At 35.6% G+C, this 13,454-nt stretch overlaps 2 protein-coding genes and 1 non-coding gene across 6 annotated transcripts in view; 1 reads left to right on the plus strand and 2 right to left on the minus strand.

Moving 5' to 3' along the window:
* The first annotated feature begins 2,080 nt into the window (after positions 1-2,080).
* The window catches only part of LOC125842209 (defensin-like protein P322), a 44,646-nt gene continuing 33,272 nt past the window's right edge, over positions 2,081-13,454 (plus strand). The window contains exon 1 of one of the 4 annotated variants that reach the window (XM_049521454.1): positions 2,081-2,091. The gene's annotated coding sequence lies outside the window, so the exon portion shown is untranslated. Of the gene's footprint in view, positions 2,092-3,646; positions 3,658-5,882; positions 5,894-7,855; positions 7,867-13,454 lie in introns of those variants that run through there. The other 3 variants (XM_049521455.1, XM_049521456.1, XM_049521457.1) reach the window with 3 other exon arrangements.
* LOC125843034 (F-box protein CPR1-like) lies at positions 2,561-3,595 on the minus strand. The gene has a single exon (XM_049522283.1). The coding sequence runs from the start codon at positions 3,593-3,595 to the stop codon at positions 2,561-2,563; it is 1,035 nt and encodes a 344-aa protein (XP_049378240.1).
* LOC125843428 (U2 spliceosomal RNA) lies at positions 4,300-4,491 on the minus strand. The gene has a single exon (XR_007444026.1). It is a non-coding gene; the product is annotated as a U2 spliceosomal RNA (small nuclear RNA).

Genomic DNA, 13,454 nt, shown 5'->3' on the forward strand with positions numbered 1-13,454 from the left:
TTAATTTAGTCGATTTTTAAATTTCTTAAACCAAACCTAACTAAACCAAAAAAATAACCATCGGTTTGGTTATTGTTGGTTCGGTTCAAAAATTTTTATTTTTTAGATTTGAAAGTAAGAAGGGGTCGTTTGGTAGAGTGTATTGGAGAAAATAATGTCTACATTAGTTTGATGTATAATTAGTACCTTGTTATACCTAGTCAAACCAAATTAAATATCATATATTTTAATCGATTTGATTCGAATTGCAGATCAATTTTTTTTTTTAACCATTGCCATGAACAGCCCTACATAGGAGGGCAGGGCTAGAATTTGATTCCTCAAAGGACGTTCTTCTCTATTTAACCTTTTTTGCTTTACACTTTTTGTGTCTATGCATTTATAGTGTAGTGGTGTAAGTTTTTCTTTTAAAGGGGTTTTTGGTTTGTAGTGAATTTATGGATTTGAATAATTGTCCATAAAAGCTTAAGCTAGGGGTGGAGCCAGGTAGGCCTTAAGGGATTCATCTGAACCTCCTTCAGTTGTTACTTATCCTCCAACATGACTCGAACCTTCAACTAGTCCCTCCAACATGACTCGAACCCTCAATCTATTCCTAAGGTTTATAACCTCCAAAATAAGACACAAAACAAGGAAAAATATTTTCTTTAATATCGAAAGCATGTAAAATGTAACCGCCTAGTAGTAGAATGATTGAGGTCTCTCCATTAATTAAAGTTTTTGGAATGCTATTGTTATTTACTTATTTTACCTGTCTATCTATCCCCAACAATTAATCACCTCTAGTAGTGCAACACCAAGGCAACACGTGATTATAGTTAAAGATAATATTAATGAAATAATGCTCTTCAATATGATGATTAATATTCTAAATGCAAATCTAAATACTATAACTTCCAGAGATTTTAAAATGAAGAATCATGAGATCTAATCAAAGAGTAAATTTATGCAAAAAAGCATAGGACTAGAATTGGTGGGTTGCACTATGTCAATGAAGTAGTGCAACTCCATCATACATACGCAAATACTAACTAATTAATTTTGGGAAGGTCAAACTTTCTGTATAAACGAATTCTTTCTGAATGACATCAGATTGAGGCCATAATCCTTTGGACGTCCTAAAGACATAAAAACGACAATTCAAACATCTGCAACAGAGTAGCACTTCTCCATCCGAAAACATATATTTTGGTATGGCTGATTGAAGATTGATACCTTGTATAGTAAACAATTCAGTCCAAGATTCGTTGACATAGTCTTTTATTACCCAAAACTTAAAAACGTACTCGGTACCAGACACACAATGAGAATAAGCACATAGCAATATTCCTCCCAATTCTGAAACACCTCATCCCCACAACTTGGAGAAATTTGAGTAGAGTTGCTCTGGCAACGGTATTTCTCTGTACACCTCATTTGAAATACTAAATGACATCACATAATATTTCTTTAACAAACTAATAAGCCAATGAAAGGCCCCATGGACAAATACCAAACAGTAAGTAGATGTGAGCCTAGGTTGAACGTCAATAGGATGTTTATCCATTATTCTCCAGGACCCACTTTTCAACGCGAGAATTTCACTGCATGATTTGTTATCAATCTTAAGGATGTTATAGTCATCACTAGTTGAGTCATATCCCAATCCCCAAGTACAATAGTCCCTTGGAAAAATTTTCGGACGGGATAGGACTATTGATTCTCTTGTGGTGGGGTTCCATAACAAAAGTAGGAAATCTACTTTATACTTATAAAACCCTATAAGGGCCAAACCATGGAAACAACAATATAATTTACTGTTAGAAGGACAATCAAGTTTGTGTAGTTGCTCAACCTATTGAACTGACGATAAAGAAGAACAATGCAAGGAAAAATTCTCATTTGGAGAGTACCATTGGTTAACAAGGATTTTTTGGAAATTTTCATCATTCCCATGATTGAGATGCTTTATTTGAAAGTAAGGCTCAGAAATCAATGTTATCCAAAATTTGAAACACATTTAAATTGTAGAAGTGACCGCACAGGTAGCCTACTAAGAATGTCCGTAGCCACATCAACATCCATCTTTTACCTCTGAAATTAAAAATTGAAGAAAGAAGTGGATACCTCTTTTGTATCCTCTTAGCAGCTTTCAATTTTTCTCTAGGGTTATTTGACTTTAGGTTTTTGTTAACCTACTGCACCACAAAAGTGAAAAAAGAAAGCATAATATAAAAAGATAAAAAATAATAAATTAATATGGACGTCACACTTCATATAATGTGAACTGTGAAGTAAGTATTCTCAATTTTTTGGTAAACTATTTTTTCTTTTATTTTGATTTTGATTTTTTTTTTGTTTTTAAATATAAAATTAAGCAAGGAAATAACGTATCATATCAAAAGTAGAAAAATCTGTAGCAAATTTTTCTAAAGGTAAATCTTTTTCTCATATCGTTTAAATATTCAAAACAATTCGATATTTACAAGCAAAAGAATACTACTAAAATGAAACACAAATGAGGATGTAACAAGATTACCTTGAAAAGAAAAATAACTCGATCATACATAGGCAAATACTCCTAACTAATTAATTTTGGGAACATCAAGCTTTCTGTATAAACGAATCCTTTCAGAATGACATTAGATTGAGGCCATACTCCAACTGGTCCTTTGGATGTCCTAAATACATAAGTACAGCGATGTAAATGTCCGCAACACAGTAGCACTTCTCCATCCGAAAACATATATTTTGGTATGGCTGATTGAAGATCGGTACCTTGTATACTATACAATTCAGTCCAAGATTCGTTGACATAGTCTTTCATTACCCAAAATTTAAAAATGTTCTCCGTATTAGACACATAATGAGAATAAGCACAGAGCATTCCTCCCAATACTGAAACACCCCTTCCAAACAACCTGGAGAAATTCGAGTATAGTTGCTCTGGCAATGGTATCTCTCTGTACACCTCGTCTGAAATACTAAATGACATCACAGAATATTTCGTTAACGAACTAATAAGCCAATGAAAGGCCCCATGGACAAATACCAATGAGTCGGTAGACATAAGCATAGGGTGAACGTCAGTAGGATGTTTATCCATTAATCTCCAGGAACCACTTTTCAATGCGAGAATTTCACTGCGTGATTTGCTATCAATCTTAAGGATCTTATAATCATCACTAGTCGAGTCATATCCTAATCCCCAGGTACAATAGTCATCTGGAAAAATTTTCGGATAGGGAAGTACTATTGATTCTCTCGTGGAGGGGTTCCGGAGCAAAAGTTGCAAGTGTTTATTAGGATAACTATAAATCTCCATAAGAGCCAAGCCATCGCCACAACAATATAATGTGGGATAAATCTCCAAAAGTTGCAAGTGTTTATCAGGACAATCAAGTTTTTGTACTTGCTCAATCTTGTCAATATGATAGTACCATTGGTTAACAAGAATTTTTTGGGAATTATCGTCATTCCTCGCATGATTGAGATGCTTTATCTTAAAAGAAGGCTCGGAAATCAATGTCATCCATAACTTTGAAACACATTTGAATCGTAGAAGTGATTGCACAGGTAGCCTGCTGAAGATTTCCTTAGCCACATCAACATCCATCTTCTTTGTGTTCTTTAATTTGAATGTTTCACAACTCTTTTCTTCAAAAATTAAAAATTGAAGATTTAACCTAAACAATTTGTCAACTTAAACTAAAAATAGCCATTGTACAATATATATATAACATAGTTGCATTGTGGCTTATTATATATAGAATCCATGAAAGGTAATCGGCAAAATAGTCGAAATAGTAAAAGGTAAATATTTAGAGAGATACAAAATATTATTAGAAATAACCCTAGGAAATAAATTCCTTAGTTGAACCCCCTCCGTGGACTTTTATGTTTATTATACTGAATCGGAAAATATATGGAAAGAAAAAAAATTAACTAGTCCTAAAATATATGGTAAGAGGTATTAATAGAATTAATGTAGATTTCTAAAATATATGGAAAGAAGAATTAGAAAAACACTCCTAAAATAAAATATATGGAAAGAAGAATTAGAAAAACACTCCTAAAATAAAATATATGGGAACTAATGTTTATTTTATTTCACTCTTAAAATAAGGATACTAATTAATCTTGGATCCTAACGTGCATTAGTAGGATCCAAGTTATTCATTCTTGAAATTAAAAGTGAATAAAATATTTAAAGACTCCAAGTTAAAATCTACCTTGCCATATTTAAATTCTTCTTAAAAAAATTTAAGTTGTAAATATTAGAATAATAATTATTTCAGAAAAAATCTAGAATTAAAATGGTGGTGTTGTGCCCGGCAAGATAGTAGTGCAATGCCAAGGCAACATTTGAAGGTCCCGATAGCAAGCTACCGTGGTGGACCTCCACTTCAAAAAAATTTAGTTAATATCGTGTGGCCCATATATTAGATATTAAACTGATAAGAACAGATACTACTACACTTGATCTTAGCCACAAAAGGCCGAGAAACGTATGGTTTACTAAGTTTTCTGGTCAGTGTAAAACTTGAAGAGAGCAAGGAGAGTGAAAAATGCTTAAAATATGTTTCTGGTATAATAATTAATGTACTTCGTGTTCCTTAATCTGATTAATCGTCCATTGCATAGTTAAATATGAATACTTCGTTGTTCGAGTACATAAGATGAGTCTGGTTCGATATATACAAGCAAAAGAATACTACTAAAAAGAGTGCAACACAGAGTTCAATTCATGATATGAAAACACAAAAGAGGTTTTAACTAATTGAAAAGAAAAGTGACATAAGCAAATACTAACTAATTAATTTCGAGAAGATCAAACTTTCTGTGTAAACAAATCCATTCTGAACGACATCAGATTGAGGCCATAATCCAAACGGTCCTTTGGATGTCCAAAAGACATAAGAAAAACTATGTAAATCTTCACAACACAGTAGCACTTCTTCATCCGAAAACATATATATCGGTAGGGGCTGATTGAATATTGGTAGCTAGTATAATAAACAAATTAGTCCAAGATTCGTTGACATAGTCTTTCATTACCCAAATTTTAAAAATGACATTTGTACCAAAATAAACACATAACATTCCTCCCAATTCTGAAACACCCCGTCCCAACAAGCAATTTGAGTAGAATTGTTCTGGGAAAGGTATCTCTCTGTACACGTCTGTAATACTAAATGACATCACAGAATATTTCGTCAACGATCTAATGAGCCAATGAAATGACCCATGGACACATACCAAAGAGCCGGTAGATTTAAGCATAGGGTGAACGTCAATAGGATGCTTATCAAGTAATCTCCAGGATCCACTTTTCAGCGCGAGAATTTCACTGCATGATTTGTCATCAATCTTAAGGATCTTATAGTCATCACTAGCCGAGTCATATCCCAATCCCCAGGTACAATAGTCCTTTGGAGGAATTTTCGGATCGGGAAGTACTATTGATTCTCTCGTGGAAGGGTTCCATAGCAAAAGTTGGAAGTGTTTATCGGGATAATTATAAAACCCCATAAGCGCCATGCCATTGCAACAACAATATAATGAGTAACGCCATGGTTTATCATTACAAGGAAAATCAAGTTTTTGTACGTGCTCAATCTGTTGAACGGACAATAAAGAAGAACAATACAAGGAAAATTCATCATATCTTGGGTAACATATGTGAACAAGAATTTTTTGGGAATTACCATCATTCCTGGCATGATTGAGATGCTTCTTCGAAAAGTAAGGGTCGGAAATCAATGTCATCCATAATTTTGAAACACATTTGAATCGTAAAAGTGACCGCACAGGTAGCCTGCTCATGATTTCCGTAGCCACATCAACATCCATCTTTTTTGTTTTATTTAATTTGAATGTTTTGCAACTCTTTCCCCTAAAATTAAAAATTGAATATATAATACAAAATATTAGAAAGAACCCTACCAAATAAATTCCGTATTTGAACCCCCTGTGGGCTTGTAATATCATAAAAAAATCTTTCCGTGAAGTTTTAAGTTTGTTTTATTTTCTCAAATTATTATTTAATTATATTTATTATATTGATTCCTAAACTATATGGAAAGAAAAAAAATTAATGAGTCCTGAAGTATATGGTAAGAAGTATTAGTAGAATTAGAATTAATGTAGACTTCTAAAATATATGGAAAGAAGAATTAGAAGAAAAAAAACTCCTAATTAAAATAAAATATAAGGGAAGGCGAAGAGGGGAACTAATGTTTATTTTATTTCACTCTTAAAATAAGGATACTAATTAATCTTGGGTCCTAACGTGCATTAGTAGGGGGGAAATACTATCTTCTTCATGTATTTAATTTTTCGTATTTTGAATTGTCTTAGTAAAAACACAAATATCTCATTTGTACGTGTGGGAAATAGAGCGAAAATTGATATTGAAGGTTCATGTAACCCCAATTAATTTGAGAATGAGATGTATAGTTTTTTTTTTTTTTGTCAAAAGGATGTTATAATATTATTGCAATAGAGGTTAGTTTGTAGCGTTGAGGGGTGCACGTTAATAATTGTTGTCCTAGAATGTCTGCTTGTAATGCTTGTTGGTCACACACTGGGGAACTTGCAAAATAGTTGGGGCGTCAACTGGACACAGGGGGCGGCTCTTGCTTAGAAAAATCAAGGCACATGCCTTAGGCTCCCAATTTTGGGAGGCCTCAAATTTTTACCAAGAACAAATTATGTGTTTTTATTTTTATAAAAATAATAATTATTTATAATAAAAAGTATATATATTAATTTTATTTTATTCTCCTTAACTCCACTCAAATAGAAGAAATCAAGAAAACGTTGTTTTGTCTTATTACATTTCTGACATTCACATTATTTATTTATTTTAAAACTCCTTTCACTCTTTTTCTTCAAATCTTTGATAAGTTAAAGTAATACTCTATCAGAAATCTGAATCATTAGTCGAACAATGTTGAACAAAGTGAATCGCAGTTTTTTTTTACTTAAATTTTCAATCAAAGTTAGGTATATCAAGTTATCAACGTCTTGACTCAGATTCTATGGTTCTAACTATTATTTTGCTTAAAGTTTGTCAACTTATTCCTTAGAGAATTATGTTAACAATTCATATAATGATTGCTTTAGTAAAAGGATATTTTTCAGCATTGAATTGATAAAATCTTACCTAAAATTAATTAATTTTTTTTAAAAAATTACTCAAATAAATCATCTATTTAAAAGTTGAAGTAATAATGTGCATCTAAACAATTAGAAAAATAATTTTTAAATAAATTTTTTAGGCCTCAAAGAAAATTTCGCTTTAGGCCCCAGTTACGTTGAGCCGCCCCTGAGTCTGGACAAGAGCAAAATGCCTTCTATAAGGATCAAATACGGTAAGACACTTTGGCTGCACCAACAAGTTGGTAAAGAAAGTTAATATCAAGCAAACGCAATCATCTAGTCGATCTTAACATTAGATGGTTGCATTTCTGCTTCATACTCTATTCCTCTCTGTTTTTTCGGTTATGCTATCCATCTTCTGANGAACCAATAACACCTAAAACCGAACCGAACCGACCGATGCGCACCCCTAGTAGATGCTCGACCTGTTGAACTGATGATAAATAAAAGCAATACAAGGAAAATTCCTCAATATAAGGGTACCGTTGGTTAACAAGGATTTTTTGGGAATTTTCGTCATTCTTGGCATGATTGAGATGCTTCATCTTAAAGTAAGGGTCTGAAATCGATGTTACCCATAACTTTGAAACACATTTGAATTGTAGAAGTGGCCGCACAGGTAGCCTGATGAGGATTTCCGTAACCACATCAACATCCATCTTTTTTTGTTTTCTTTTAATTTGAATGTTTCACAACTCTTTTCCCCTGAAATTAAAAATTGAAGATTTAACCTAAACAAATTGTCAACTTAAACTAAATATAGCCGGCAGTTGTATAATATATATAATTCGTCAACAAATATTCGGAAAAATAATCGAGACAGTAAAAGGTGAATATTTAGAGAGATACCTTTGAAAGAAGTAGTTTTTTGTATCGTCTTTGCAGCTTCCACTTTTCTCTAGGTAGGGTTTTGCTAAAGTGAAAAAAATGTAATTTTATTTTACTCTTAAAATAAGGATATTAATTAATGATCCTAACGTTCATTAGTAGGATCCAAGTAATATTTAAAGACTCCAAGTTAAAATCTACCTCATCATATTTTGAATCTTTTTAAAATTTTCAAAGTCCTAAATATTAGAATAAAATAATTAAATAATAATTATCTGAGGAAAAATCTAAAATTAAATTGGTGCGGGTGTGCCAGGCAAGCCAAAATTTTTACTTTGATATGTGTTTTCTTATGGTTAGTTTTGTTCTATTTTATCTCTCATATGCCCATGATCTTGTTTGGTATTTGCTCATAAGGGAAAAGATTAATTTTTTGTAGTACAAAGATTGTTTCCAAAGGACGCCAATCTAAGTAAACTCTTTGGGTGTGTTTGGTACAAAGGAAAACGTGCTTGGGATGGTCAAGGGTAGGGGATTGAGGTGTTGAGTGGGAAAGATATAATGAACGTGTCTAGGTACGAAACTCTAAACACAAAATTCGATCATTCAAGTTGGATATCATTTATCTACGCTAGGATCCGACCTACATGAACTTCTTTCTTCTCTTATGATATTTCTAGATGGCAAAAAAAAGAAGAAGAAATAATGGGGAATAGAATACAAGTGTTGAGTAACAACTTCTACTCTTGTGAAAGGTGGGTCTGAACTCTTCCTTTCTATTTAGAACGGGGTTAGGTTTAACACCTCGAACTTCAATCGGTTTTTAGTTTTGGGTCAACTTCAAATGACCATGTCTTTTAGCACATAAAGATTTAGGTGTCTCATGAGGTATCAAATCGAAGGTCTTTGAGTCCTATTTCCAACGCTGCCAAGTTTACTAAATTCCGAGCTCCAAGTAAAAAGTTATGGCCATTTGAGTGAAGCCTCTCTAGCCAAGGCTTTTCATCCGTTTAAAGGAAGGAGTATTTTGGTCTTTTCCTTACCCCACTAAGCCTAAAATGTTTTCAACCCCAAGTTAAGGGTCTAATCTGATTTAGACCACTTTTCAATATTCCAAAACGCTTAGGGAATTTAGAGCAAGATTTAAGAAGAGGAAAAAAGGTTTTTCAAGCGTTCTTTCAAGAAAGGAGGACTTCGCCAAGAACAAGTGTTCTTTCGAGGTATGTAAGCTTTCCATAGTGTTGGGTTTGTTCGCCCTCATGCGAATCACGTGATTTCGTTCATGAATTCGTCCATGAGATTGTTTATATTGAGATTCTTGAGAAGTTCTTGAGTTTTAGCTTCATTCTTTAACAATGGAGGTTTTGAGTTCTTGAGGTGAAAATCTTGCGAATAAGTGATGTTTTTTGATAGGTTTTGAGTGAGTTTTCGTTTAATTTGTGTTGGGTTTATGAATCAAAGAGAGTTTGGAAGAAATCATTAATTATAGATGAGTTAGAACTTGAATTTAAATAATAAAATTCGTCGGGTTTCTGGGCATGGGCATGGGGCACCGCGCCAGCCATAGCGCCCAAACTACTGGTCAGTAATTTGGGGCTTGGAGCACCGCGCCACTCAGTGCTCCCCAAAGTTCTGCCAGTAGTTTGGGGGCTGGCGCCCCGTGCCACTCAGTGCATCAGGGTCGCCAGGTCCTTTACCCTTCAGTCTTTCTTTTCCGTGTGTGTTCCCTAAAATCGTACCTATGTTCTCTTCTTGATATTCACTCTTAAACTCTTCATTAATCCTTGAGAGATCATGCATATCCTAAGCACATATATTTATTTACATTTTAAATTAGGGAAAATACATAAAAAAACCCCCTGAACTTGACACGAAAACTTACTTTAGTACTTAAACTTTACGGGTAATTATTTACCCCCCTTATCTCTTTTAAAGTGAATTTAATATCACCCAAACAGCTGACGTGGCAAGTCAAANAAAAAGAAGAAGAAATAATGGGGAATAGAATACAAGTGTTGAGTAACAACTTCTACTCTTGCGAAAGGTGGGTCTGAACTCTTCCTTTCTATTTCGAACGGGGTTGAGTTTATCACCTCGAACTTCAATCGGTTTTTAGTTTTGGGTCAACTTCAAAGGACCATGTCTTTTAGCACATAAAGATTTAAGTGGCTCATGAGGTATCAAATCGAAGGTCTTTGAGTCCTATTTCCAACGCCGCCAAGTTTACTAAATTCCGAGCTCCAAGTAAAAAGTTATGCCCATTTGAGTGAAGCCTCTCTAGCTAAGGCCTTTCATCCGTTTAAGGGAAGGAGTATTTTGGTCTTTTCCTTACCTGTAACACCCCGTATCCGAAAATAGAGATTTCAGATTTCTGGTGTTACAGGTGGCAGTCACGGACACCATCCATGGACCGTAGATGGACTCACGGTCCGTCCTGCAGGTCCGTGGTTCGTGACAGAAAACTTCCCCAGAACTCAGTCAGAAAATTTGGCTAAGTCCCGACTCACAGACAGACTCACAGTTAGTAGATCAGACCACGGTCCGTGGTCTGTCTGTTGATCGAGACTTCCTTTACCCAGCCTCTGACACAAACTACGATTGACCAGCACGGACTGTCATTCAATCCACGGTCCGTATGTCTGACCGTAGATGAGGGTCAGCAGCCAGTTAGCTAAAAAACATTGATGGGTCAACTTCAGATGGTCATAACTCTTAGCACAAAATGAATTATGTATACCATGACCAATGGTTAGATAGATAATTGAATTATCTTTACAACTCCACCGAGTTTGCTAAATTCCGACCTCCGAGTAAAATGTTATGTCCATTTTAACGAAGCCCTGTCGGGCAGACTCGACCTACGGACCCAATCAACGGACCGTCGATTGATTGACGGACCGTAGGTCCATTCCGTCAGTCACTCCGACAGCAGTTAATTTAGGGGTCTTTTGGTCTTTTCCTAATTCGTTTAACCCCTAAGATACGTCGTTTAGACCCTAAATCATGAGGTTTTAATTACTTTAACCCTAGAAACATAACTAGAACCTACCTAAGTCAAATTCATTAATCAAAACTTAGAAAAATTAGAAGCAAGAGAGGAGAAAAAGGTCAAGAACCCTAGTTCAAGAACGCAACGAGGTTCCTTCAGTTCCAGCCCCAAAAATCGAAAGATTTCTCCGTGGAATTCGTCACCAGGTATGTGGGATTTCACTAGTAGGTTCCTTTCGCCCATTGGGTCCCTAGAATTCAGTTAGATTCTTGATTCCATGATTATGAACAAACCTAGGGTTTCTAGAATTATAGCAGATCATCATGAATTAGTTATTTAAATGTTCCAAAATCAGATTATCATGTTATTGCTCAGTTTATCGCATGAATTTCAGAACCCTAGCTATGTATTTCTTTAGTTCTTGAGTTACACATGATAGGTCAGATATTTCAGTATTCAGTTTTACATGCCTCAGTTTATGAATGCATCATTATCAGATTAATTGTTGCATTCTCAGTTTGCATGTTCAGTTTCGAGCTATCCAGTATTTACAGAAACTCAGTCATAATGTGTTAACCACTTAATCTATTGGGAGTAGCATAATACCGAGTTGGACTAGGGTTTCAGCGTACCCATATAGTCCTAGAACTACGAGTCACGTAGGTGTAAGTCCCCTCTGTGGGCAACATCAGTTTAGTGATCACGCCAGCATGCCTCTATACCTCTGGCAGGGTATATTGGGTCCTCTCGATGGGGCGTATACATCGGACTCCACATTTAGCTCATGTGGTTTTATGTCGGTTATTAGTAGCTCCCACAGTTCAGTCAGACTCTATTGCATTGACCATATATCAGTACAGTCAGTATTCAGTCTCAGCATGTTATAAATTTGGTCATTGCATCAGTTAGCTCAGTATTCAGTATTTTCAGTATCTATATCATGTTCAGATTATTTCATTGCTTTATTGCTTTGTTCAGTTATATGTTATTTCAGCTTTACTCTATCCTGCATGCTCAGTACCTTTCAAGTACTGACGCATACGTGCGCTACATCTTCTCGTGATGTAGGTTCAGGTTCTCAGCATCCAGATCACGCTTAGATCGATTCCCGATCTTCAGTTCAGCAGAATCAGTTGGTGAGTCCTCATTCTTCGGGGACAATAGTCATGAGTTTCTTTTCAGTATTTTAGTCTTTAGTTTCAGTTTTGCTAGACTTAGCTGGGGCCTGTCCCAGCATTTCTAGTCAGTTTAGAGGCTTATTTCAGACATAGTTAGATTCAGCTTAGTATTTTGAGTTTGATATTTCTTTTGTATTAAACTCTCAGATTTGATATATTCAGTTATAGTATATGGGTATTCCCCATCTTTTCAGATTTATTTATGAATTAGCTTCCGCATCAGTTTATTATCTTTAGTATGCTCATGATCATGCCAGCAGGGTTAGCTTGGGATCACTTGTGGTCCTAGGTCCCGTGTCCGCGTCTTGGGGGTAGCTCGGGTCGTGACAATCTTGGTATCAGAGCATTAGGTTTAAGTGTCCTAGGATGTCTGAAAAGCCGCACTAGGTAGAGTCCTTTTCATGGGTGTGTAGTGCGCACCACATCTAATGAGAGGGAGGCTACAAAGTGTCTTTAGGAAAAATCTTCATTTTCTTGTTATTCTTACCTGTGTAAGGTATAATCTAATTCCGTTCTAACTCGACGTTCTACGTTTCAGTGATCATGCCTCCCCGTAGAGCTAACGCCAGGAGTGCGAATGCAAGGAACTCAAACGCAGCTCCTCCAGTTCCAGATCAGGAAGTCTCAAATGCTGAATTCAGGAATGTCATTCAGATGTTGGCTCAGAGTGTTGCTAACCAGAACAATCAGCGGGTTCAAGCTCCTGTGAATGCAAATGGTGGATCAGCAGCAGCAAGGGTCCGTGACTTTGTTAGGATGAATCCTTCAGAGTTCTTAGGATCGCAGACTGGTGAAGATCCCCAAAATTTCTTGGATAAGATCATGAAGATCTTTGAGGTGATGCAGGTCACTGGGAATGATCGGGTTGAGTTAGCATCTTACCAACTTAAGGATGTAGCTTATATCTGGTATACTCAGTGGAAAGAGAACAGGGGTACAGATGTTGCTCCTATTACTTGGGAATGTTTCAGCGAAACCTTTCTAGACAGGTTTTTTCCCATAGAGTTGAGAGAAGCAAGGGCCCAGGAATTCATGAACTTAAGGTAGGGTAACATGACTGTCCAAGAGTATGGGCTCAAGTTTAACCAACTCTCCAGGTATGCTCCTCACATGGTTGCTGATTCCAGGGCTCAGATGAATAAGTTTCTCTATGGAGTGTCAGACTTAGTGAAAACAGAGTGCAGGAATGCTATGTTGTTGGGAGACATGAACATCTTTAGGTTCATGACTCATGCTCAGTAGGTTGAGGGTGATAAGCTTAGGGAACAGGCTAAGGAGACTAAGAAAGCAAGAACAGGTAACTACGAGTATTCCCA

This window comes from Solanum stenotomum, chromosome 10 (genome assembly GCF_019186545.1).
Source record: "Solanum stenotomum isolate F172 chromosome 10, ASM1918654v1, whole genome shotgun sequence".
Lineage (NCBI taxonomy): Eukaryota > Viridiplantae > Streptophyta > Magnoliopsida > Solanales > Solanaceae > Solanum > Solanum stenotomum.